The sequence below is a fragment of the Leptopilina heterotoma genome, unplaced genomic scaffold, assembly GCF_015476425.1.
Source record: "Leptopilina heterotoma isolate Lh14 unplaced genomic scaffold, ASM1547642v1 Lhet_135, whole genome shotgun sequence".
Classification (NCBI taxonomy): domain Eukaryota; kingdom Metazoa; phylum Arthropoda; class Insecta; order Hymenoptera; family Figitidae; genus Leptopilina; species Leptopilina heterotoma.
The window spans coordinates 2,320,811-2,346,194 of NW_025110854.1; the positions used below are offsets into that span (position 1 = coordinate 2,320,811).

A 25,384-nucleotide genomic window follows, 5' to 3' on the forward strand; every position below is an offset into this window, starting at 1 on the left:
GGTAAAGGGTAAAGGTTAAGGGTTAAGGGTTTAATTTTTGTAAAATACTTCTTTTAATTCTATGTGAGAGCACTAAATTAGTTCTAAATTTCTATGAAAAAAATTTTGAAAAAATATTTGTTTTTCGTTAGGTAGTTTTTGAGATTAAGGGTAGTTTTTGGGAAATTCTTTTTAATGCTATGTTAGAGCACTAAATTAGTTCTAAATTCCTGTGAAAAAGTTTTTTAAAAATTGTTATTTTTTAGCGTATGGTACTTGTAGCTATACGTCAAGCTGGCAGTACCATACGTTTTTTTAAAAAGTTTAGCAGCTCTAAATTTTTAAATATGGTATTAAATTAGCTCTAAATTAGTTCTAAATTCTGGTATAGAAGAAAATTTTTTTTGTAAAAGTGGTACTTGTAGGTTGACCTACCTCTTATCTAGTACGATATATAAAAAATTAGAGCTGTTAAACATCTTAAGAAAATGTATGGTACTACAGGCTTGACGTATATAGCTATAAGTGCTCTAACATAGCATTAAGAAGAATTATTGAATTATTGGTTTATAAATAACAATTTTTTCCTATTTTAAAAATTTTTTTTTAAATTTAGGGGTTGATTTGACAACTTTCCCCTATCGATAATGGGATGAAACTTAATAGGTATTTATTGGGTACCTACTTGAGTAAGAAAATGCAAAAAAATTTATGGTCTGATGAAAAAAAATTTTCGATGCTGAGCATCGATGGCAACTTCAGGCACATGGTACTTGTAGCTATACGTCAAGCTGGCAGTACCATACGTTTTTTTAAAAAGTTTAGCAGCTCTAAATTTTTAAATATGGTACTAAATTAGCACTAAATTAGTTCTTAATTCTGGTATAAAAAAAAAATTTTTTTGTGAAAGTGGTACTTGTAGGTTTACCTACCTTAAACATTGTTACTAATTCAACACTAGAAAAACAAAGTTTAAATTTTAACCTGATTTTGGGCTAAATATTCGCTGCAACAAATTTTCATTTAAGTGAGGGCGCCACTTTCTATGTGAACTAGCATTGGTTAAAATTCCCCGCAACAAAATTTATACCACCTTTTTTTCTGTGAAATTTAGAAAGCATCAAACTTCACTTTCAACGTCAAAAAGACAGCAACACAGACATTCAAAAAAACTTCACATCATTAAAGAGAACAGGGCCGGATTTAGGGTGTCAGAGGCCCTAGGGCACTAGGGCCCTGGGGCCCTCTTACCCGGGAGCAAAATCAATCAAATTTAACACAATATATATTTGAAAACGTAAAAACAAAAATAGATATATTTATTTTGAGACTATTACAAATTATTCAATTAAATAATGTGTTATGGTTATCAACAATGTTGTGCAAACATTTTTCACATATTAACGACACTTTCTTGATTTTTTAGAAAGAAACTCTTCAATTATTTTGTTGGTATCCACTGTTTTTAATAATTCGCTTTCAATTGATAAAATAGCCAACGATAGCTGCGCAAACCGTCATTATTCGCATGCAGCTTGAATTGTAATTGTTTGAAATCGGACAATTTTCAAAAATTATCGAACTGCAAATCAATTACAATTTATATTACATATAGAAACTGATTTACTATTATAGACAGGGTGTCTAACAAGGATTGAGAAAAAAATTCCCTGACTTTTCCCTGACTTTTTCCCTGACCTTTTACTAATTTTATTTTTGCTTTCTTGAGAAAAAATATAGTAACTGACATATTTAACAATAAATTAATATCTAATGATAGAAAAAAACGGTGATAAAAATCTTCTAAGTTTTGTTAGGTTAAAAAAATTTTTTATTCACAAAAATTTTTTAGAAATTTCCCTGACTTTCAATGAAATTCTCTGACATTCCCTGACTTTTCCCTGACCGTTAGACACCCTGATAGAGCATTTACACATATACACTTCTTGTGACAAGAAGACCTCTTAAAAATTGGGGGCCCCTGACGACCGGGGGCCCCAGGGCACTTGCCCTTTTTGCCCTACAGCAAATCCGGCCCTGAAAGAGAATCAAGTTTGACACTGAGTGATATGAACTTCTTCATCGAGGAATTCACGTACGTGAGAGAAGAGATCATGCACAATTTCAGAACATGACCAGCACGACCTGGAATTTTTTCAGTAATTTTATACGAAAGTTACGTGCTATACGTGCGCACAGGGGGCGCAAAAAATGAAGGGGATAAGAATATAACGATTCAACTTCCAAAGTCAAAAAAATGCTCAACAATAGCTTCAAGCAACATATAAGAGAATCTTTTCCTCGGCCATAAATGTTACTTCGCGTGGTGGCATAACCATAGATTTTGAACTCATCATCATCGTCGAAAACAGAAATTTCTGATAATTCGAGGGTTACTTTTTTCAATCCTTTTCGTGACGAGAGAGTTTCGCCATGTATACGTTGGCATTTAAACCCTATTTTTTTGTCCTTTTGTTCATTCACCGTTCGTTAACGACCATATTCACGAGAGCTTGTACGGACTGTACACACGTCACAGAGAGAGAAAGAGAGACCTTAAATGGTTTTCGTGGCAAGATCATGGCCCCCTCGGAGTGTGTAACGGTCTTTCCAAAACGACAGGTGTATAAGGACCTACACAGTATATGTGCTTTTATTTTTAAAATTACACTCTCCATCCATATATCTATATATATAAAAGAAATCGCCTCGTTCTTTAAACAATCAACGTACACACCAATTATTTTGAGATCGATTCCGCTCCTCAAAGGAAAAAATAACGAGTCATTTTTTTCTTTCCGAGTTCATTAAGAACATACGCAGACAATTTTCAATTCGTATTTTCGAGAAAAGATTTTTAATTAATACTTTATAAATTTTACATCTCACGTGTGTTGTCATCTTATAGTGCAAAAAAATTTTGAATTACACTTTGTGACTTTTTCGAAAACAAAAAATTACCTTGCCGAAATGCAATTTTAACATTTAATAAGATGAAATCCACAACGGTAATCAACAAAAACAATTTTCAATAACTATATTATACTCAAAGATAATTAACGCAACAATACTGCCTCAAAAATATATATTAAAAAAAGAAGATTTTTATTTATGTCTTATCAGAAATGTTCATTTCGTAAAAGTATATTCGGGAATACTTTAAACAAATTTTTTTTGTTGATCAACGCTGTAAACTTCAACTTTATGAAATATTTTATCTGGAATTTTTTCCGTCAGCGGTGCAATACTTCAATTTTGTTTCCAAAACGAAAAATAAATGTTGTTTACAAAATTTGATGAGACACTGAGAGAAATGGATAGTCAGATTTTGATGTTAAAAAGATGATGTTACACGATACTATCATTATGCTACTGCCAACCATCACAGATGCTAAAAAAAATATAGTTATGCTACCCCGTACTACCAAGAACCACAATTATGTTACCCACTACTATAAACTTCTCTCCGTGGAGAAATATTTGTCATGGTTTTTAAGAAAAATTGCACTTAAAATGTCTCTAAACTTTTGAACGTTCAAATTAACGAAATTTATTAATCACTTTTTCGCAAATTCAAATTTTATTATAAAATAATGAGTCATTCAAAAAACAATTTTTTATGTAAAGTTTTAAAATGTTTAATTTAATTTACGTTTTTAATTTTTACTACACTTTGTATTTTTTAAAAAATATCAATACCAAAAAAGAATCTTAGGATTTTTAGAACAAGACTTTTAAATACAATTTCTGAATTTATATGAATTATGATGATTTCTTTTTTATAGAAAAAAATTTACAAATTTCGTAAACAAAAAATAATATCTTATCTTACAGAAAAAAATTTGACTCATTTTTTGCAACATTGCAACTCAAAATGAGTTTATGTTAAATGACATAGAACGTGGCGTCATCTACAAGGTTCATATTTGTTATAGCTCATAATGAGAACTCATTTTGAGTTTAGTTTTTTCTGGGCTCATGTGATGAGAATGTAATAGGCCCCACAAAAAATTATTATATTATATTTATAATTATAAAAAGCCGGATGTAAATAAAAAAATAAAATTGAAACAAAAGTGTTCTACTGTAAAATACCGCTAGTGACAATTAGGAAAAAAAGAAAGTCAATAAAAGCGCCGAAAAAATAAATTTTTTATAAAAAAAAATTTTTTAAAAGGAAAGTGTTAATTAAGTATCAAAATAAATTAACCTCATTTCAGTCAAGTATAAGCTGATCCGTTTATCCAATTTGAAATAGGTAATCTTAAGTTTGTCTCACTAAAATTTATAAAATCTTATAATAATAAAAAAGATTTTAATTTGAAAAGATTATTAAAAATTTATATATTTTTTTAATTGTATTTAACCAAAATGTAGTTAAAATTTTAATACAAATATATAAAAACATATTAGCATTTCGGTATAAATTTAAAAAATTATTTTAAGCGAATAATTAATTTTAACTATCATTTTTATAAAGTAGGTACAATCAAAATTGACATAAATTAACTTTCCTTTTCATTTAAAGTAACAACAGTTATAACAATTGCAATAAATAATTAATAACGCATATGTAACTAAATAAATAATTCTTAACAATTGTAGTGAAATATTTTAAAACAACTGTGATAAGTAATAAAAGTTTAAACAATATTGTAATCAAAATTTTCCTAAAGTTTTGAACTTCTCTTTCAACATTTTCTAAAATTACTTTAGTATAATGGAAAATAAGTAAATTAAATATGTACCTATATTTAGTAAAAACAATTAACTTTTGTAATACACAAAATTATTTTTTATAACACTAAATATACAAATTAAAAGAAGTAACAAAAATATCGTCATTCATTTGAACGTTTGAACCCTTATAGAATGATTTAAATATTTCCCAAACGCGAGTAGAAATTTTGCAATGGCGTTGATCAGGACCAGATCAGATATCCCAAATAGAGGGAACGAAACGAATATTATTAAAAATTTTATAACAGATAATAAAAGATCGCAAAAAAAATGTGTTACTAAAAATTTAGTAAAATTTTACTATTTGTTAGTAGAATTCTACTTATTCAGATTTAGAGATTATAAAATCGAATTTTCTATAATTTTTCTCGAAACTATCAAATGTCCTTCAGCAGTCTCTCACGCTGACGACTGTATTTTCTTTTAAACGATTATACACGACACTTATTATGTAATATTCTTGTTGTTGATTATCGATGAGCTACTATCTCAATATATAGTATATCATTTAGAAGAAAAATGCAAATTACAAAATCGTTGTCTTTGAAGAAACGTGAATACAATCGGATAAGGGAAAACTTAAAAAAAAATAAAAAAAGATGTACATCACGGAAGTTTCTTTTGCTGGTCGACGAGTTCGAGAGATACTACAGAGATGGGAGAAGAATTTTCCAGACAAGAGAAAGTATACAAGGAGCTACAACGTTCTACTACGTTCTATAATATATTTCTACTGTGTGTATATATGTATATACAAAAACTATAAAAAAAGCATTAAAAAAAATATTCCGGGTGTTACTCAAAGAGTGGAAATTTTAATTTTTTTAATATTCACGGAGAAAAAGGAATTGTTAAATCTACTAATTAATTGTTAATATAGAACTAGCAAATCTGATTTGTTGTTGCAACAATTTTTTTTTCTACAAACAAATTAATTGTTATCACAACAATTTTGATTTGTTAGGGGAACGAAAAAACTGTTTCAACAACAAATCAGATTTGCTAGTTCTATATTAACAATTAATTAGTAGATTTAACAATTCCTTTTTCTCCGTGTTCCTGTGGATATTTATATTTTTATGGTATACGTTTTGAAATTAAATCGTTATTTAAAATTTTAAATGACAGATTAAAATATGTAAATAAATTGGTAAATGACGCAAATAATCAAATTTCAATAATATTAAATTTTTTTATTTTATTTTAGTTTAATATTTACAAAATTTCAACTCCTATATAAAATTTATGTACCTACTAAAAGTTTATGTTTCAAGGGGAAAATGATTTTTGAAAACAAATAACTTGATTGGTATTTTCTCTCGATATCAGTTAATTATAAATTCAATATATTTCTAAATTGTAATTAAATTATAAAATTTTCAATCATAATCAACAAAAGAAACTAAATTAAACTAAATTAAATAAATAAATAATTTTATGGAATATGCAACAATTTGCCCTAACAAGTATAGGTATATATAAAAACGTAAAAATAGCAGGGACTTTCACGAAAAATTCGTGTCGTGCCCGTGCCGTGCCTTGGCACGACACGAAGTACGATTTGTAATTCGTGCCGTGCCAAGGCACGACACAAAGTTCGCTTGGTAATTCGTGCCGTGCCAAGGCACGACACAAAGTTCGCTTGGTAATTCGTGCCGTGCCAAGGCACGACACAAAGTTCGCTTGGTAATTCGTGCCGTGCCAAGGCACGACACGAATTACACTTACTAAATCGTGTCGTGCCTTAAATATTGCTTTTGAGATTCTACACAATATTCCATGCGTGCCTTTAAAACGTGCCTTGGCACAACACATTTCAAAAATTTTATTTGTGTCGTGCCTTGGCACGGCACGAATTACCAAACGTACTTTGTGTCGTGCCAAGGCACGGCACGAATTACAAAACGTTTTTCGTGTCGTGCACACACACACACACACACACACATCCATACATACATCCGGACAATTGTTCAGGGTCTTATATAACATAGTCCTATATAGAAGAAAATTTGTTAAAAGGATTTTTAAAAATTTTGTAAATTAAACGACTACAAAGCTTCCTCACGAGGAAGCAAAATTATTTTTTGTGCGGAGTTGTTAATTGAATATGAACGAAATTTTTAGTTCTTAATAATTTAAAAATATGGAACAATACTAAAATGAATAAAATAAATAAAGTAAATAAATAAATCAAACTAAATATCAATAAAAATATAGAAGGTACTCGTTTCTATAAATATGGGATTCAATACGTTTCACTTGAATCAATCAGCATTTTGTCGTTTCTAATGGATTTATTTTTTTATGACGCTAAAGTTTCAAACGTTTAAAATAAACGAGGGTTTAAAAAAAAACTTCTATTTAACTTTGTTTAAAAAAATTAAACAGACAAATAATTTTTTCTAACATACACGCCCTGAAAGTACATCATTTCTTACCTGTATTTATAACCAATGTTACATACTCTTCCCGTGACGTTATGTGAAAAAATCAAGCTACCCGTGTGGAAATTGCCAAGGTTTGCCAATATTGATTATTGGGTCTATAATGGTCCTAGCTTGGAATGTACCTTAACCTGGCCCTAGCTTGGTAATAGCTAGAGCTTCTTGTTAGATTATAAGTTATAAATATATTTAAAAATATGTATCAGTAATTGTTTATGTGTAATTTAAAGTAATATTTAAACATCTCATACAGGGTGGCCACTTTTTTTGTAAAAAAAAATTCACGGTCATTTCCCGGTCATAAATTATTTTTCCCGGTCATAAATAATAACTCTGAAAATAAATTATTCCATGAAAGATTGAAAGAATTTCCTGATTTTTAGACAAAACTTTGACTTTTTCCCAAAACCTAAAAATATTTTAGTTTACTCTAAAAATAATTTTGAACTTAAATAGATTTTTTGAAATAAATATTTAATTATTATCCATTATTTTTCCATATAGTAGGTATTCAAATTTCAAAAAAAAATTCAAATTTCAAATCCTTTAAATTTAAATAATTTTTAAGAATTGCTACTGCAACTTATTAAAAATTATTTTCAAAATTTCAATTCAATTATATTCTAGAAATAACTAAAATATTTCTAAAATACACTTGTTTACAAGACAATTTCATGAAATTTTGAATAATTTGAAAATTTTTCAATTAAATATTACATATTTAAAAACATAACTAATTTGAAAAATGTGAATAAAAATATTTTTAAAGACTAAATTATTCAGAATTTTTAATTAAAATCTTTTAAAATTCAACTTTTCTAAAACTTCAATTTGAAATTTTTTACAATTCAGTCTATAATAATATTAGTAATATTAATTTAACATTCTAAAAAATCGAAAAATTTGCTTATGAATAATTGTAAAAAAACTAATTGATATTAATGAAAAATACGGTTTTTTAAAATTTATTTTCTAAGAAAAGAAACTTTATTTATTTTTATTTACTTTATTTATTATTCAAAAATTCATTTTTATAAATTTCGTATCACTTTTGTTCTAATTAGTTCAAATTTTTAATAATTCAAATTTGTTTTGTTATAATATTAATTGCAAAAAATTTTTAAAATGATTTATTTTTCATTATTTTATAGGATGTGAAATTTTTTCTCTTTGAAATTTTTTTGACAAATTTAATTAAAATTATATTTTGTTTAATTATTGTTAGAAATAGAAAGAATTTAAAATTAAATTTAATATTTTCTTTTTCTAAGTCTGTCACGTTGGACAGCAAAATTCATAATTTTCTTATAAATTCTAGAAATTGAATATTTTTATAGTACTTTTTATAAAATTCTCTGACAAAATATAAATAGATTTTATAGAAGATCATTCAATCTTTTTTCATGAAATATAGTTAATACCTAAATCTTAAAATAAATATTTCTATTTTTTCTCACAAAGTAATGTGTGTTTTTAAAAACAAAATTCCAAAATCCCGGTCAAGATCAAAATTCACTGTCATTTCCCGGTTTTTCCCTGTCCAAAAAAATTCACTGTCATTTCCCGGTTTTCCCGGTCCAGCGGCCACCCTGCTCATAGCAAGATTGAGACAATATTGAACTGAAATGTTTACTTTTAACTTTTCATTTGTAAAATTTGACAGATTATCAGTAGAATTCTACTAATTGCTATTACATATCAGAATTGAGTTACTGATAATTAGTAGAAAGTTGCTGATTCGATTAGTAAAATATAAGTTACTGATTCAATCTGTTGTATAAAAATATGACATAGTCAAATTTACTAATTTATCAGTTGAATTTAAAGGTTATGTTGATTTCTCTTTGGCCACCAGTATATATATTTACAGCATATCCTTAGTTCCGAAGCTTATGAAAGTTAAAATAAATCTTTAAATGTCTTCAGTTTTTCAATGTTGGGCGCATAAGTTGACTAAACATTGCATGAATGTTTACAATTTTCTTTAATTTTTTAAGTTTTTCAAAACTTTTTAAAATTTTCTTTAAACTTCCTCCTTTAAAGAAAAAATTCATTTAAATTAAAAAAAATTTTTACTTCATGCAATGTTCAGTTAACTTTTGCGCCCAACATTGAAAAACTGCTGACATTAAAGATTTATTTAAAGTTTCATGAGCTTTGATTTAAGCTTCAGTTAATTAACTCAATTAAAATTTTCATTACAATATATTTTTCAAGTTAAATTTTTAAAACCGTTCACGGATTTGTTAACTTCTGTTAAAATCATATTTTGTTGAATGAAACTGAAATTTCCAACGTTTACGTCGACGAAATGAGATAAAAACTTCAATTTTTAAATAACAATTGACTTTCCCTCCCCGATTGGATTAAAAATCTGTGCAGGATGTAATGAAAAGAACAATTAAGTTCTTTTTATCAGAAATGATTTGCATCTTGATCTTTAAAAAAATTCTTTTCTCATTTTGCGTCAACGAAAATGTTACTGACTTCAGTTTTATTATTTTGAGGCATTTATAATGGAATAGTTCATATGACTTATGATGACAAGAATAACCTGAAGTATCATGCAACGCATCGTACCGAGCGAGCGTGGTTAAGTGGTTAGGTTATCGGTTTACGAATGTTAGGGTCGTGCGTTCAACTCCCAACGAGTGGGGATTTTTTCTCTGTTAGTATTATTGGAATTAAGTATTATAAATTACATGACAACAAAAGTAGGTAAAAAAAGTTGAAATAATGAATCTCAATAATAATAAATAAGAATAAATAATTTTTTTAAAATATTTAATTAAACTGTTCCTTTTATTGGGCATAACTAGATTCTCTAGGTAGAACCAGGCTAGAAGAGCGTGACGTTTCAACCTAGGGTCTACAAGGATAAACAAGCCAGGACCAAGTTAATAAAGGGGAAATCTAGGTAGAACCAATAAAGGGCCATTAGAAAATTTCCACACGGGTATTGTAAAATTCATTGTAATTCAAGGAGAATTCAAAGTTTTTATGTGCTTTAGAAATATTTTTGGACACCAAAGAACCAGGATTTTTCTAATAATTCTAGAAATTTCATTTCCCTGACCTGTGACAGATCAATTTTTTTCCCGACAGTGAAATTTTAATCATTTTCCCTAGAGATGTCAAGATATTTTTTTGGCAGAATTTTATAAGCAATTTATTAAAATTATCACATTAATGGTCTTTGCTCGAAGTCATTGGTGTGTCTTTGACTTGAGAAGAAAAAGAAGAAGAGATTCGTGAAATTAGAACACACTTTTACTAAAGGTATATCATAAGTGGAATATCCGGCTTGCCATGCCGTGGAGAATTATATAGAGTACACACGATATTATATGCGAATAGGTATTATATACAAAATGTATACGTATGTAAAAGCTCTCTTCGACATAGGCCCAGGTTGGTTGCATTCGGGGCATACACCGTTATATGTGCACCGCGTAAACCGACCATCGTTGGTAATTACACGGATATTATGTCGAAATATTTCCAAAGTGAGCACGAGCTCGATTAACGGTTTTAAACCGTAGTTGCTACCTACACGAACGTAACGAAGACACACGTTGCATTCCTTGAATCTTCTAACTCATTCTATAATAATCACAAAAGCATTATATTTCCTCAACTAATTAATAAACCAGAAAAAAATTTATTCCTTCTGTCAAAAAATTCATCAAAAAAAAAGAAGAAAAAAATCCATGTTTTAGAATTTACTTTCTGTGGTGGTTTTAAGTAACAAAAAATTGTAGGTTATATGTTTGTGATAGTCTTCTTTCCTCCTCACAGGAAAAAAGAAGTGTTGTTATAACACTAAAAGTAGTGTTAAAACTACACGCAACATTTTTAACCGACACTGTGTGATTTTAACACTACATTGGTGTTAAAATAACAATAGAGTCTGTTAAATTAACACTGGAGGGTGTTAAATGATAATACATTTTAAATGGGGTTAAGATAACACCAAAATTGTGTTAAAACAACACCATCTGCAAACTACACGCAACACATTTAACACTTATTTTTGTCTGTGCTTATCTGAATTATATGTACACTTATCAGAGAAACACTGATTGTCAGTAGGAATTCACTAAGTATCAGTGATTCTGTTTTATTGAATGTCGATAAATTAACTGGTACGATCAGTAAAAAATTTACTACTGCCAATCAGTGAAATTCTACTGAAAAAACAATTATTAGAAGGAGTTTACACCGTAAGCCTTAAATATAAGCCTTCGCGAGCATAAACGGATATGCCTCCATGAGCATATACTTGCGTCTGCGCAAAGTGTTTGCCTGCAGCTGTGTTGTGAAAGAGTTTGCCTTGACCACGTGTTCGCGCAGGCGCAAATATATGCTCCTGGAGGTATATCTGTTTATGCGCGCGGAGGCTTATATTTAAGGCTTACGGTGTAAACTCCTTCTATGTCATATATTTTACTGATTGAAATAAAGAAAACTCTTTCACAAGAATTACTATATGAGAATCGGTTATATTTGACAAATTGTTCGTAGGTATTTCACTGATTCAAATTTTACTAATTTTTAGTAGAATTTTACTAATAATGTATACACTTTAAATCTGAATCAGTGAAAATTTCACTGATTTCAATTCAGTGGCCTAGTTTTCTTTAATTCATCAGTGAAATTTCACTAAGAATCAGTAAAAACCACCAGTTAAATTCCACTGATTCATCAAGGAAAACTGGGCTACTTAATTGATATCAGTTATATTATTAATTCGCATTTAAGGAGGTTCTATCGATAGTTGATTTAATGAACAGATTTTGATAAAACTTGATGAGCAGCTAGATAAAGTTAATATAAAGGCGTAGTTAAATTTTTGTGACCTCTAGGTACCTATGAAAAAAGTTATAAACATTTTTGGTTTTCAACATTTAACATTGAGTCTTATGGAAATTGAGTAATTTTTCATATATATTTACATACTGCAAAGTATTAAATGAACAGATATTGTTCTAAATTTTTTAAATACTAAACCGATATGCAATAATTATTTATCTGTAAAAACAATTGTCAATAGGTATACCTGTGAGATTTACAATAAATCAATTTGTAAACAAAATTTACGTTTCATCTGATAATATAAACAACACTTATAACGTTTGGCAACGTTGCATGCACTATACACATTAAATTTGAGCGCGAAATTTAAATTATAATTTTCATCACAGGTTAGAACCCAGTGAGAAATTTCTCACCGGTCCAATATCGGTCCAATATTGGGAGCCAAGAGACCGATCATCGGTCCAATAAAGGCTCCCAATATTGGACCAATATGGGCTGATGCTTGGGATGTAACGGCATCGACAATCATCGGTTGTCAATATTGGTCCAATATTGGCCGAATATTGGCAACCAAGAGAAAAAAATTTTTTTAAATAAATTTTTTTTAATTAAATAATAATAATAAAAAATTAATGTTTATAATTTTTGTTTAATATATTTATTTGTTTAATTATTTATTTTTAATAATTCATGTAAATAATAAATAATTTATTATTTATAAATTATAATAATTTAAAAATGCAGCAGCTATTAGAAAATAGCATTCTGCAAAAAAATTCTATCATTGAAAAATCAATGATAGGCGAGAGAAATCCGCGTCTTTAAATAGATTCGCAGATGATAGACAAGAGATATCCGCGTCATTAAACGGATTCGCAGATATACTCTGGTCTCGCGACGAATCTCTCGATACTTATATACACTGGAGTCGCCGTGTCAGTTGCGAGAACGGTTACAGCGTCCCTCTTGCGGCAGAGATAAGAATTGTCACGTAAACTGCTAAATCGATTTACCGACCGCCTTATTATACCCGCAGTTTACGTGACAATTCTTATCTCTGCCGCAAGAGGGACGCTGTAACCGTTCTCGCAACTGACACGGCGACTCCAGTGTATATAAGTATCGAGAGATTCGTCGCGAGACCAGAGTATATCTGCGAATCCGTTTAATGACGCGGATATCTCTTGTCTATCATCTGCGAATCTATTTAAAGACGCGGATTTCTCTCGCCTATCATTGATTTTTCAATGATAGAATTTTTTTGCAGAATGCTATTTTCTAATAGCTGCTGCATTTTTAAATTATTATAATTTATAAATAATAAATTATTTATTATTTACATGAATTATTAAAAATAAATAATTAAACAAATAAATATATTAAACAAAAATTATAAACATTAATTTTTTATTATTATTATTTAATTAAAAAAAATTTATTTAAAAAAATTTTTTTCTCTTGGTTGCCAATATTCGGCCAATATTGGACCAATATTGACAACCGATGATTGTCGATGCCGTTACATCCCAAGCATCAGCCCATATTGGTCCAATATTGGGAGTCAATCGGCGCCCATCACGGCAACCAATATTGGACCGATATTGGACCGATTAAAGTCTATTGGCAATTTCTCACTGGGAAATAATTCGGCGTTGCCAAACGTTTTACGTTACCAAGTGAGTCAAATCATTAAATATTTGTCACTGTTTTGACTAGCTGCGTCAAGCGATAGAACCTCCTTAATGAATCAGATAACTAGCAATTAGTGGAATTCTACTAAACAATTAATGAAAATTCACTAATAAAAATAGAGAAAAGTCTATCCTGAAAATGACTAACAATGAGTTAAATTTTACAATTTGTTAGTAGTATTTTACTAATTCAGATCATGAAGCTGAAGTCCACAACGTTGATCAACGAAAAAAATTTATTTTAATACATTCAAATATTATTTATAATTTAATATTTAATTGTAAAACAATTATCATCAAAATATAAACATCAATTTTTTTCTAAATATTTTTGTGTCAATATTGTTACGTTAATTATCTATATAATATAATTAATTTACTTAGTGAACAATTTTTTTTTCATTGATCAACGTTGTGGACTTCAACTTGGTGACTACTCTTTGAATACCATTGTATTCAAAGTTGTGGACTTCATCTTGGTATTCAAAGAGTAGTCACCAAGTTGAAGTCCACAACGTTGTTCAACGAAAAAAAATTGTTCAGAAAGGAAATTAATTATAGATAACGCAACAATATTGACACAAAAATATTTAGAAAAAAAATTGATGTTTAGGTTTTGATGATAATTGTTTTACAATTCAATTTTAAATTATAAATAATGTATTAAATAAATTTTTTTCGTTAATCAACGTTGTGGACTTCAACTTCATAGATTAGTCTGAGAGTATAGAACATTTTGAATATAATGAAAAATGTCAGGAACATAACCTATAATTTTTGGCTCCTTATTAAAATGCACCACATTTATTATATTTGTTGTCATAAAATTTATGCATGATTATAATTAAAATTAAATTCTTGAATGTAAATAAAATAATTTTTTAAAACTAAAAAATAGTTTATCAAGTAAAGATCAATATAAAACAGTTTCAATGAAATATTTTTGTGCCCTTGACAAAAAGTTGGAAACTATTTTTGAAACTGGAGTTTTCGACTATAGGTGCACACAGAAATTGAAGTTAGATCATCCCACGTGTGAGTTAAACTTACAACCTTTTTTTTAATAAAATATTTAATCTGTTTTTTATTTCTACATCAAAGGACGAACTATCGATTATCGAAGAGGTTTTCCTTGAATTCTATCCTAATCCAGCACATCTCAGGCGCAAAACTCTGAATAATTATTATATGAAAAAATATATAAGTGCAGGGGGGGAAATTTATATATTAGTACATTCTAGAATTCAAAGCAAGGTTTAAAGAATGTGGGTCGATGCAATAAGAACGTTACAAAACAATTACCGTTATATTCTAGAAATCAAGCTTCGACGCTCTCGCGTGCGTCCAGATAAAACTTCAACTGATTTATTTCGACATCGATGAAGTCCCAACAAGAGGCGCGAATACTATAACGGTTTGAAAACCATTGGAATGTTATCTTCTTCGTATGTTACATTCACAATCTTTTATACGAACATACTTCTACACGCATAAAATAACGATATCAGGTAATAAAAAGATAGATATTCCTAATTCGCTTATAAAGTTCATTTTTACGATTGAAACCAAAGAGTTGCATGTCGAAGTCGTTCTTATTTTAACATGCAACTTCAATGAAAAAACTGTCACGACTCTGATCACAAAATGTTGAAATGTTGGTGAAGTTCACAACGTTTATAATCAAGGAATTTGAAATGTCACCTTAGCCTGACATACCCCTACATTCCCAAATTGGAAAAATATTTATCAAATGTTAAAAAGTTGAATTAATCCATTTCAAAAATTAAGTTCATTTTTTCTAAACTACTTTTACTAATCAATAAAATAAATTTTCATTTTCGTAATTCGGAATACTAGATTTTACTGATAAGTGTATATTAAAATTTAAATCACTCTGAAAACTTTGCTTTAGTTATGGGAAATATTTTTAAATAAAATTGATAACAACATATTTTCCCAGACAAACATTTGTAAAATTTCAAGAAAATTAATGTATATTGACAATTACTCGAAAAATACGAAAGTAAACAATACATTGTTTACACAACAAAGATTCTAATGTTGACCTTTTAAATTCTGAGTAATCTAAATAAATTCAGTTAAAAGGTTTCTATATGAAGATTGAGAAATATCGATTTCCACTTCCAGTAGTTTCGACAAAATATTATTAAGTATCAAAATACTACTCTATTTAGAAATGTTATATAAATTCAAACAAAACAATTTTCTACCTTTTCAAATAATAATCATTAGCCAAATATTAATGTATATTCCTTAATTATCATATAATTAATGACTATTTATTCTTAATTTATATATAATAATCTACTTGTTGTATTTATATTAATTTTAGATTATTTAAATTATTTAAATATCTGAATTTTATTATATAATTTACAAGTGAATAATAAATATAATCGAAATAAATTAAATATATTGAAAATACTTAAATAATTTTTTATTATTAGAAATATTGTCGGAGTGGAAATTTTTGTAAGTGTCTTAAACTTGTTTGAGAACAACTTTGGGTTTTATTTCGCGGGACAAAGGAGACTCTGAGTTTTAGGCGGTTCGAGGACCATATGATAACCATATGGTCTATGCTAGACAAGGTCAGCGAGGCATAGGAATTTGGCGACCCCCAAGGAAAGCGCGGTTTTTCCAAGGGATGACTTGGGCAGTCGCTGTTTTGGGTCCGAAGTGTAAAGATGCACTTTTATCTGTTAGAGAATTCGGCATTACGGAAAATATAATTTAATTGTTGGCGATTCATGTATCCTGATTCGAGCTTCGTGGAATAAATTTTTTGTTTATTTAAAAGCTGTTGATTTATTTATTTATATTAAATCGGTATTATTATTTTTTATTATTGTGGTAATAACACTTTACCACAATATTTTATTATTCATTAATATTCTAATTAGTTGTATTATTTTTTTAAAATAATTTCTAATTATTTTGTAAAGTTGTTGTTTATTTTGTCAAATTTCTAGCCATATACAATAATGATTAATTTATAATATGTTTAAAGAAAACATTTTTCTAATTAGACGAATTATTTTAAAAAATAATTTTTAATTAGAATAAAATGTTTATTTTTTAGTTAAAGAATAAAAATAATGTATTTATAATTAATTATTACATTTGAATTAATTGCAAGCGCGAATATATTATAAATAAATAATAAATAATAATAAATAAAAAATAATAATAATAATTAATAAATAATTTTTGACAAACCGTTTCTAAAATTGTTGTTTCAATTATTGAAAAAAGTAAGTTTTAAAAATTGTCTTAAATTGAAAAAATATTCACTGTTGAATAAAAACCGAGAATGTATATATAATTTTACCTTATGAATTAGGCTTTACGTATATATGGTTCAGTTAATAAAAGGTGGAATTCAATAAAAAAAAAAGAATGTGTCAAATATCTAATTTCTAATAAAAATATTAGTAATATTTCATCTAAAACATATGATCCTAAAGTTCTGAACGTTCAAATGAACGAAATTTATTTTCTTCTTCTACAAATTAAATTTTTATTATAATATTTTATGTCACTATGAATAAAATTAATTATAAAGATTCTAAATATAAAACTTATGCTTTTAATCTGTATTGCAATCAGTAATTTATAAAAATATTTTTAATAAAAAGTATTTCGTTCATTTGAACGTTCAAAACTTGTGGATCGTTAAAACATTTCATCATACAATAGTCCAAACAAGAAAAAACTCTGCTTGCAAGAAGGTCAGTTGCAATTTGTTTACAGTATCAAATTTAACAACCTTGAAAATTAAAAAAAACTTTCTGTTTCTAAAGGTTTACTTATAGTGTTATATTGCATTCTCCAAATCGAAGTATTCCCAAAAATATAAAAAAATGTCAGCGTATAAAAAAACCTATGACCATAAACACAAATCAAAATATCAATTATTAAAGAGGGGAAAAAAATATTGGCGCGCTTTTTGTTGCTACGGGATTCATCAATATCTATATATATTGATAAAGTTTAACGACCTTGGTGATATTAAAAATCTGACAGAAAAATATTCCACGCAGTTGAAGGTCTTTACAAATCAAGCTCTTTTTAAAAGAAGCATTCAAAATAAATAGACAACGAAAGGATATAACGCAAATCGCGAGAAAAACATTCGAGAAAAATAAAAAAAAGGCGGGACCATGATTGTTTACGCGCTTTTTTCAGCAACACGGGGTTCACAAATGTTAAAACAGAATCTGTCTAATGATAAAGTTTAACGAACTTTTCAATCATTTTCTTACCAATATCAAATTGATATTTAATGATACTTACGTGAATATTTAATCATTTTGTTAGACTAAATGCTAAAGAATAATAGTAATAATTTGTACCTGTAGGTCCTGACAATTATTATCCCTGTGGCTGGCAGCACGAATCACCCCCGCACGCCAACCCCACTCACTGATTTTATTCCTTAACTTGGTGAAACCACTCACTGAGAGGAATCTCTTTCCCACGATATCCTCTCGAAACTTATACGCCATAATATTATGACAACTAAAATACACTCGTGATGAACACGCTGCTTCTTAAGAGCAACTTTACAGCGCTGATAACAACAGATGATCACTTTTAACAATATGAATATATTGCACAGATCGTCACTCTTTGAAGAACCCCCTCCCCCCAAAAACAAAAACAGTTGAGTTTTTCTTTAAAACGTTGAGACACAGAACAAAAATCACTTTAGGTATTGAGAGAGAAGACCTGACACTAACGTTGAAGCGCGATATCCTCGCTTTACACCGTTGTTTCTCACCTTTCCCCCCTTTTATCCAACGTCAACACTAATTTGGGCTGTCACTAGTCATCAGGGGTTCCGGTAAAACACGGTTTTTTATTAACACTCATCCAGTGACCTTAATGATAGCGCGATAAAGTACTTCGAAAGGTATAAGAATTGTGAGCGTGAAAGTGACACACACATGACCGACCACTGATATCGCGTAGCGCGCACTGCGGGCGGTTAGCAGGGAGGCCCGTCGCTTCCCCTTCCCGCTGCTCCCCCTCCCACCCACTTCTTGGACGAAGCGCGGGAATGGGGGAAGGAGATATTCGAATCATTCTGCCTGTGCTGTGGTCTTTTCAAGGCATTTATTGGGGGGTGACAAGGTGAAGGTACAGGCAGTCATCGATTCCGGTCCCTTAATCCCTCATTAAGGATTAAGGAATATTAATTTTTTAAATATCAACATTTTCAAACTTTTTATTAAATTCGGATTCATTATTTTATTACAATTTCAGGCATAGGGTAAGTGCACTAGTTTCTCCGGCATTTCAGCCAACAGCCAAGACATCTTTTGCGTAGAAAAAAATATTTATAGCCAAGGAATAAATTTAAAAGAATAAGACGCTTGGATCTCCTTTTTAATTATTTAAATTTAGACAATTGTATCCATTATGGTTCAAAATAATTTTTTCGAAAATTTTTAAAAATATTATTTATTTTAAAATTATTATTTTTATAAATTTATAAATTATTTATTTTAAATTAAAAATTTAAAAAAAAAATTTTTTTTTCTTTAGTGATAAGTTATTTACTAACTTCTGATGTATAGAACCAGAAAACATTACACTACTAGTTGTAAGTAACTTAACTTTTTTAGTAAGTCAGTTACAAGTAACGAGTTACTACTATAAACACTGTTTACAAGTTTACAACACAAGCTGAATATAACATAATAAAGATTTTATAATAATTTATTATTAATTAGGTCATTGCTCTAACAAAATAAACAAAAGAAGAGAAACTGCGAGTAATTTGTATCAAAAATTAGTAATTGACATTTATTTGTTTAAAAAATTGATAAATTGTTAAAATCATTAATTATCTTTATTTTTTACTTTTAAGATTAGTTAGTTGCAAAATTAGAAAAAATGCAAGTTTTCAACTGCTTTGTGCTAAGAGTTAGTAAATAATAATTGTTTGTAATTCAATTAATTAATTAATTATAAAGAAAAATTGTCTAACTAATTTTTTCATGTGCTTTATTTTTTTACAAATTGAAGGTACATTTTTTGAGGATTAATATTTATATTTCTCTTACAAAACGGGCTTTAATTTAAATAATTTAATTCCAATTATCAAGACGAATATCCATACCAGTTTCAAAATGTTTTTTTATTCAACTGTGTTTATTGGTCCACAATAAAATTGCCTAACTAACATAAAAATATAATGTAAATAATCCTATTTAGTAAAAACATTTTTCAACATTTAAGGTAAAAGTACCAATTATGGGACGCTGTTTAAGCTAAACTAAATTTCTATGATAAATTTCTTGGAATCGGGAGTGTTAATATGAATAATTAGGGTATAGATTGAAAGATTGATATGTTATGAATAATATTTAGACCCTAAAATGGTTATTTTTCATGAAATAAAAATAATATTAATTAAATTATGAAACTCTGCACTGCACTAATTATGGGACTATGATTTCTGTATGTACGGGTGTCCCATAATGAATGTTCCTATTATGAGACATTTATTTAATTCAATAAGTAATTAGAATTCTATTGACTTATCCTAATAATTTGAATATTAATTATAAAGAATAAAATACAATAAACAAATTCTGGTTTAAAAAATAATTATAAAACTAATTTTTCTGGTAGAAAATTAATGCGAAAAAACTGAAAAAATATTTGAAAATATTTGAGGTTATGTTTGCTGTATATTTCCTGTGTGTCTCATAATAGGGATAGCAAATAATAAGTGCACCTAATGTGGGACGGTAGTCTGACGAAAAACTTGGCTTACCTTAATTTGAAAGCTAAAATGCAAATAAACATTTCTTATTAAATTAAATGCTATACACAAATAATTATTCTTTTAACGTGTAAAATTTTTTGAAATAAGTAGAAATTTCTTATGACCAATTTTAATTGCATTTATTTTATTTTTTGTAATACTGTCTCATAATAGGGACAAAATTGTAAATTGTCCCATAATTGGGACCTTTACCTTAGTGGAAAATTTCAAATTTAAAACGATGCACAATTTATTGATATTTAAAAAAATTTTATTCGTTTCATTAAAAAAGGATATTCTGTAAAAATAAAAAAATTTTACTTTTAAAGAGTTGGTACACCTGACGTTCAATATCTGAATAACTTCAATTTCTAGTTTCTTCATCATTCAATATAAGAAAGAAATTTTGATGTGTAAAAATTATGCGTGAAATAAAAGCACAAATATAAATATTGGATCCTTTTTAAATGACGGTGCCTTTTAATGATACGGGAGTGTGATCACGTGACGAAAACATCCAGTGACGTCACAAGCGCAAGAGCAAGAGTCACAGCTGCCAGTTCAAAATGGCCGACCTGTGAGCAGCGGTGCTATTATCAAACTCTACTGAAAACGTTCGCTTTTATATTTCGTGTGTGTCTCGTTTTGTGTTTAAATCAGCTAATATGATATCTTCGATCGTCTCGCGGGTAGTCATGTGAGTATCTTCTGAATTTCTTGTTAGGAAACAATAAAAATTTGACCAAGTTCGCGTCATCTGTGCGTTGTTCTCAGGCCATCGAAATGGGGGTTGTTGCGACAATCTATTTACCAATTTTATTTGCCTTTCACTTTTAACATCTAAACACCTGCAATATCTTGATCGTTAGTTGCGATATTTGTCTCGTCAATTACTATACTTGAATATTTACAATTTACAAAAATAAATAATCATCAACGAATGAAATCTGCGTCTTTGAATATGGAGTTATGTTCAAAACAATGAAACCTCAGGATACAAAAGAACCAAAATCAATTGTCATCGAAATAACTAGAGTAATTTTTATTTACAAAGAGTTATTTTGTAGACGTTTTATTTTATTTTCTGTGAATTATCATAAGGGAAGGAGAAAAATAGTAATTTGTGAAATAATCGATTGGGGTAAAATTGCTTTGTCTTTTATAACCTCAAAAAAAAAAAAAAAATACATGACAAGCCAAGGACGAAAAACGAGTGGTTCAAAATAATATGTAATTTCAAGTGGGAGGTAAGCAATGAAGCAATAATATTCTTGAATCTCCTGATCGTTGATGTCAAGGCAAATTCGAAGGCATGAATGTAATACAATCGTGATAAAGGGAATAGAAAGAGAGGAAAACAAATTCGTTGAGATTTCGCGCTCTATGAAACAAAGGCATCGTTTAATGCGCACTTGAAGCACTTGATTACGTGCTGGTAGTGAAAGTGCATCATGTTTTGTAACCTCGTCTATTGTGGAAGTCGACGTGGTCGACGGCCAGGCAGAGTTCTATTTCTAAGGTAGACTCGACCTAACCTAACTATCACTTAAAGAAGCCTGCCCACCACAAACAGATGTACTCATTACAGGGTTCTCTCTATACTTATTACGAAAGTACTTCACTGTACTTGCGCATATCACGCAAATAAAAATAATAACGGAAAGGTCAGGATTCAAACTTTACGCCTTCTCTCTTTGTTTACGAAACTAACATCACGAACTCAATTTCAGTTTTTGAAGGTTTTTCCAAACTTTTTGCACTCTTTTTCTCCTTTGTTGTATTTATTTCATTTCGTTTGTATATAAATTATGGATTTGTTTTACTTCAACTTAATAAAAATAAAAGTTTCCTCCTAATAGAGGATAAATCTTGTTCATTTTAGTTTTCTCGATTAAAAAATTAAGTTTCATGGACATTAATTAATCGCATTCTTCAGCGTTCTAGATTGACTGGATTTGTTAAAATCTATAAATCAGGATTTGAATGTTTTTTTTGAAAAAACTTCCTTTTTTGGAAGATTTAAATGCTTGAAGTTTAATTAGATTTTTTTTTATAGATTTATTCATTCGTATTGCTCTAATTTCATTAAAGTTGAGTAAAACCATTTTTTTCCTTTAACAACTATAAATAACGAATTTCTTGGAAAATTACGTCGCTAATTAGATAAATTTGTTTTTATCTAATTATTTAAGTTACGTTTTTTATAGTCGTCTGAAATATTTTAACTACTAAAGTCGTTCACTAATTATACACTACGACAGTGATTCATAATTTTAAAATAGTGGATAATTTTTTTAATTTTCTAAACTTATTTGAAAATAAAATTAAAAAAAAAACTGTTTTCTCTTTATAAGAAATTGGAGGAGAAGGTGTTGCATTTTTTGTTTATTTTTTGAAATCGCATTTTGGTTGAAAATTGATGAAAATAAATAATATTTATTTATATTTTGAAAGAAGAAACTTGCACGTGTTTCTAAGTGTCAGATAACGGATTTCTTGTTTCCTTCATCAGCTGATCGTACAGATCGCACGCTAGGCATGTCACAAAGAGGCGCGCGGGTTGCTGCACTCTCTTTGTGCTTACTTATTTTTATTTAAGTCTCTCTCTTGCACATTCGCAATTTTACACTCACATTTATACCCATACATACGGTTTTATTGCGCCTTGCAAACTCTGAATGACTCACATATATTCCCATGATTGCACTTGAAATATAAAAAGTGGCACAAGGAAAAAGAGCAAATTAAATCCAGCTTTGTTTAAATATATTTCTGAGAATAAATAATATACAAATAAAAGAAACATAAAATTCTATCTGAATGTAGTGTAAAAGCAAATGTCTAAATAATCCCAAAAAGTGAATAATTTTTTTATTTTAACTTGAGCAATTAATTTTCCATGTTTGTCTCAATTCAGGGCTCGAAGTAGGTCCGTAAATCCTGAAAAAGTCCGTAAAAGTCCTTAATTTCATTCAAAAAGGATGAAAAGTTCGTAAATTGTACAATATAATTTTGAGAATTTTAGAGAAATTACAAATGATTGCAGAAATTCAAATATTTTTAAAAGTAATAAAGTTCTTCGCAAAAATTCAATTATGTTCAAAAATTTTTTTAAATTCTCGTCTAAAAAACATTGTCAACATTTCAATTATCTTTATAAATAAATAGCAAAATTCTTCGACAAAATTCAATTATTTTCAAAAAATTTTATTAAAATTCATTAAAAAATTTTCAAATATTTTCATAATTAACAATATTTATCACACGAATTCAATTATTTTCTAAAGTAATAAAATTCAATTATTTTCAAAAATTTTAATAAAATCCATTGCAAAATTTGAATTATTTTCAAAACTAATAATATTCTTCGCAAAAATTAAATATTGTTCAATCTATATATATAAAATCAGACTTTTGTCTGTTCATTGCTCAGAACTTTAAATTTCGCACATAATTATTCGTTTTGAGCATCAAGGATTCCAAATATACCAATAAAAAATTTCGTGTATGTGTGGGTGTATGTATGTATGTGTGTCGGTATGTCACAGAATCTTTGTTCGCGCATCACTTAAAACATTCAATTATTCAATAAATTACTTATTTTTGTATTTAAATAATTGAATTTTATTGAGACATTTTTTTAAAATATTGTCTTAAAAATAATTGAATTTCTACCAAAAAAAGTTTTATCAAAACTTTTTAAAATGTTTGAATTTCTGCTAAAATTCTGATATTTTTGAAAATAATTATGAATTCTTGCGAAGAATTTTATTAAGACTTTTGAAAAATAATTGAATCTCTTCAAAGATTTTTATTATTTTACGAAAATATTTAAATTCTTGCGAAAAATTTTATCAAAATTTCTGAAAGTAATTGAAGATCAGCTAAGAATTTTGTTTTTTTTATTTATGCGAAGAATTTTATTAAAATTTTTAAAAATAATTGAATTCCTGTTAATTTTTTACAAGAATTTAATTATTTTTGAAAATTTTAATTTCAATTCTTCGCAAGAATTCAATTATTTTCATAAATACTAAAATTCAATGCAGAAAAATGTAGATTCGAAAAATGTAGATTAGATTAGATTAGATTTATTTATTCTTTATTGTACACTTTTTACAGTTTTTACAATTTCTATTCCCTGCATAACATTGTACATACGAAAAATGTAATTATTCTTAAAAATTTTATTAAAATTCGTTGATAGAATTCAATTACTTGAAAATTTGTTGATAACGATTTTTTATGGGAATTGAATTTTAAGAAACGTTCAATTATTCAATAAATTATTTATTTGCATTTTATTTGTATTTAAATAATTGTCACAGGGTGTCTACTAACCGGGAAATAACCGGGAATTTTATTTGACCGGGAAAAACCGGGAATTACCCGGGAATTTTATACCAAACCGGGAATTTTTTTACCAAAATTAAAAAAGTTTTATTATTTTAATTTGTTTTTAAAAAATCACTTTTTATTTCAATTTTTATAGGTATTTATACTGTTCTCTAAATTTAAGTTAGTTAAAAATAATTAATTTGATAGTAAAAAATCAATCACCAATTCAAACATATTATGTAAATAAATTTTTTTAAAAATATGGAGTTAATAGAAATATTTTTATAGGTATTTATATTGTTCTCTAAATTTAAGTTAGTTAAAAATAATTAATTTGATAGTAAAAAATCAATTCGACTGAAAATATGTAACTAAATTTGTTAAAGAATTTCATTAGAAACTTTTTAACAAATAGAATTTTCAAAGTATTTTAATTTAATAATTGATTAATAATTGAATATTATAAAGAGTTAAATTCTAATGTATTCATGTTTCTTACTGCGAAGATTAATAATTAAAATTTTTATTAGTTAATTTAAAAAAATATACATAGGGGAGACTGGGGCGAAAAGTTA

At 28.0% G+C, this 25,384-nt stretch overlaps 2 protein-coding genes across 4 annotated transcripts in view; one reads left to right on the plus strand and one right to left on the minus strand.

Annotated features, from left to right (window-relative positions):
- LOC122497717 (probable JmjC domain-containing histone demethylation protein 2C) overlaps positions 1-18,668 on the minus strand; it is a 550,088-nt gene extending 531,420 nt beyond the window's left edge. For all 3 annotated transcript variants that reach the window (XM_043604996.1, XM_043604995.1, XM_043604994.1), the window contains exon 1: positions 18,049-18,668. In XM_043604996.1, the coding sequence (XP_043460931.1) occupies positions 18,049-18,201 (153 nt within the window). In that variant the 5' untranslated portion in view covers positions 18,202-18,668. The remainder of the gene's footprint in view (positions 1-18,048) is intronic.
- Positions 18,669-20,999: 2,331 nt separating this feature from the next.
- LOC122497662 overlaps positions 21,000-25,384 on the plus strand; it is a 71,849-nt gene continuing 67,464 nt past the window's right edge. Inside the window, exon 1 of the mRNA XM_043604908.1 lies at positions 21,000-21,168. Within this exon, the coding sequence (XP_043460843.1) occupies positions 21,137-21,168 (32 nt within the window). The 5' untranslated portion in view covers positions 21,000-21,136. The remainder of the gene's footprint in view (positions 21,169-25,384) is intronic.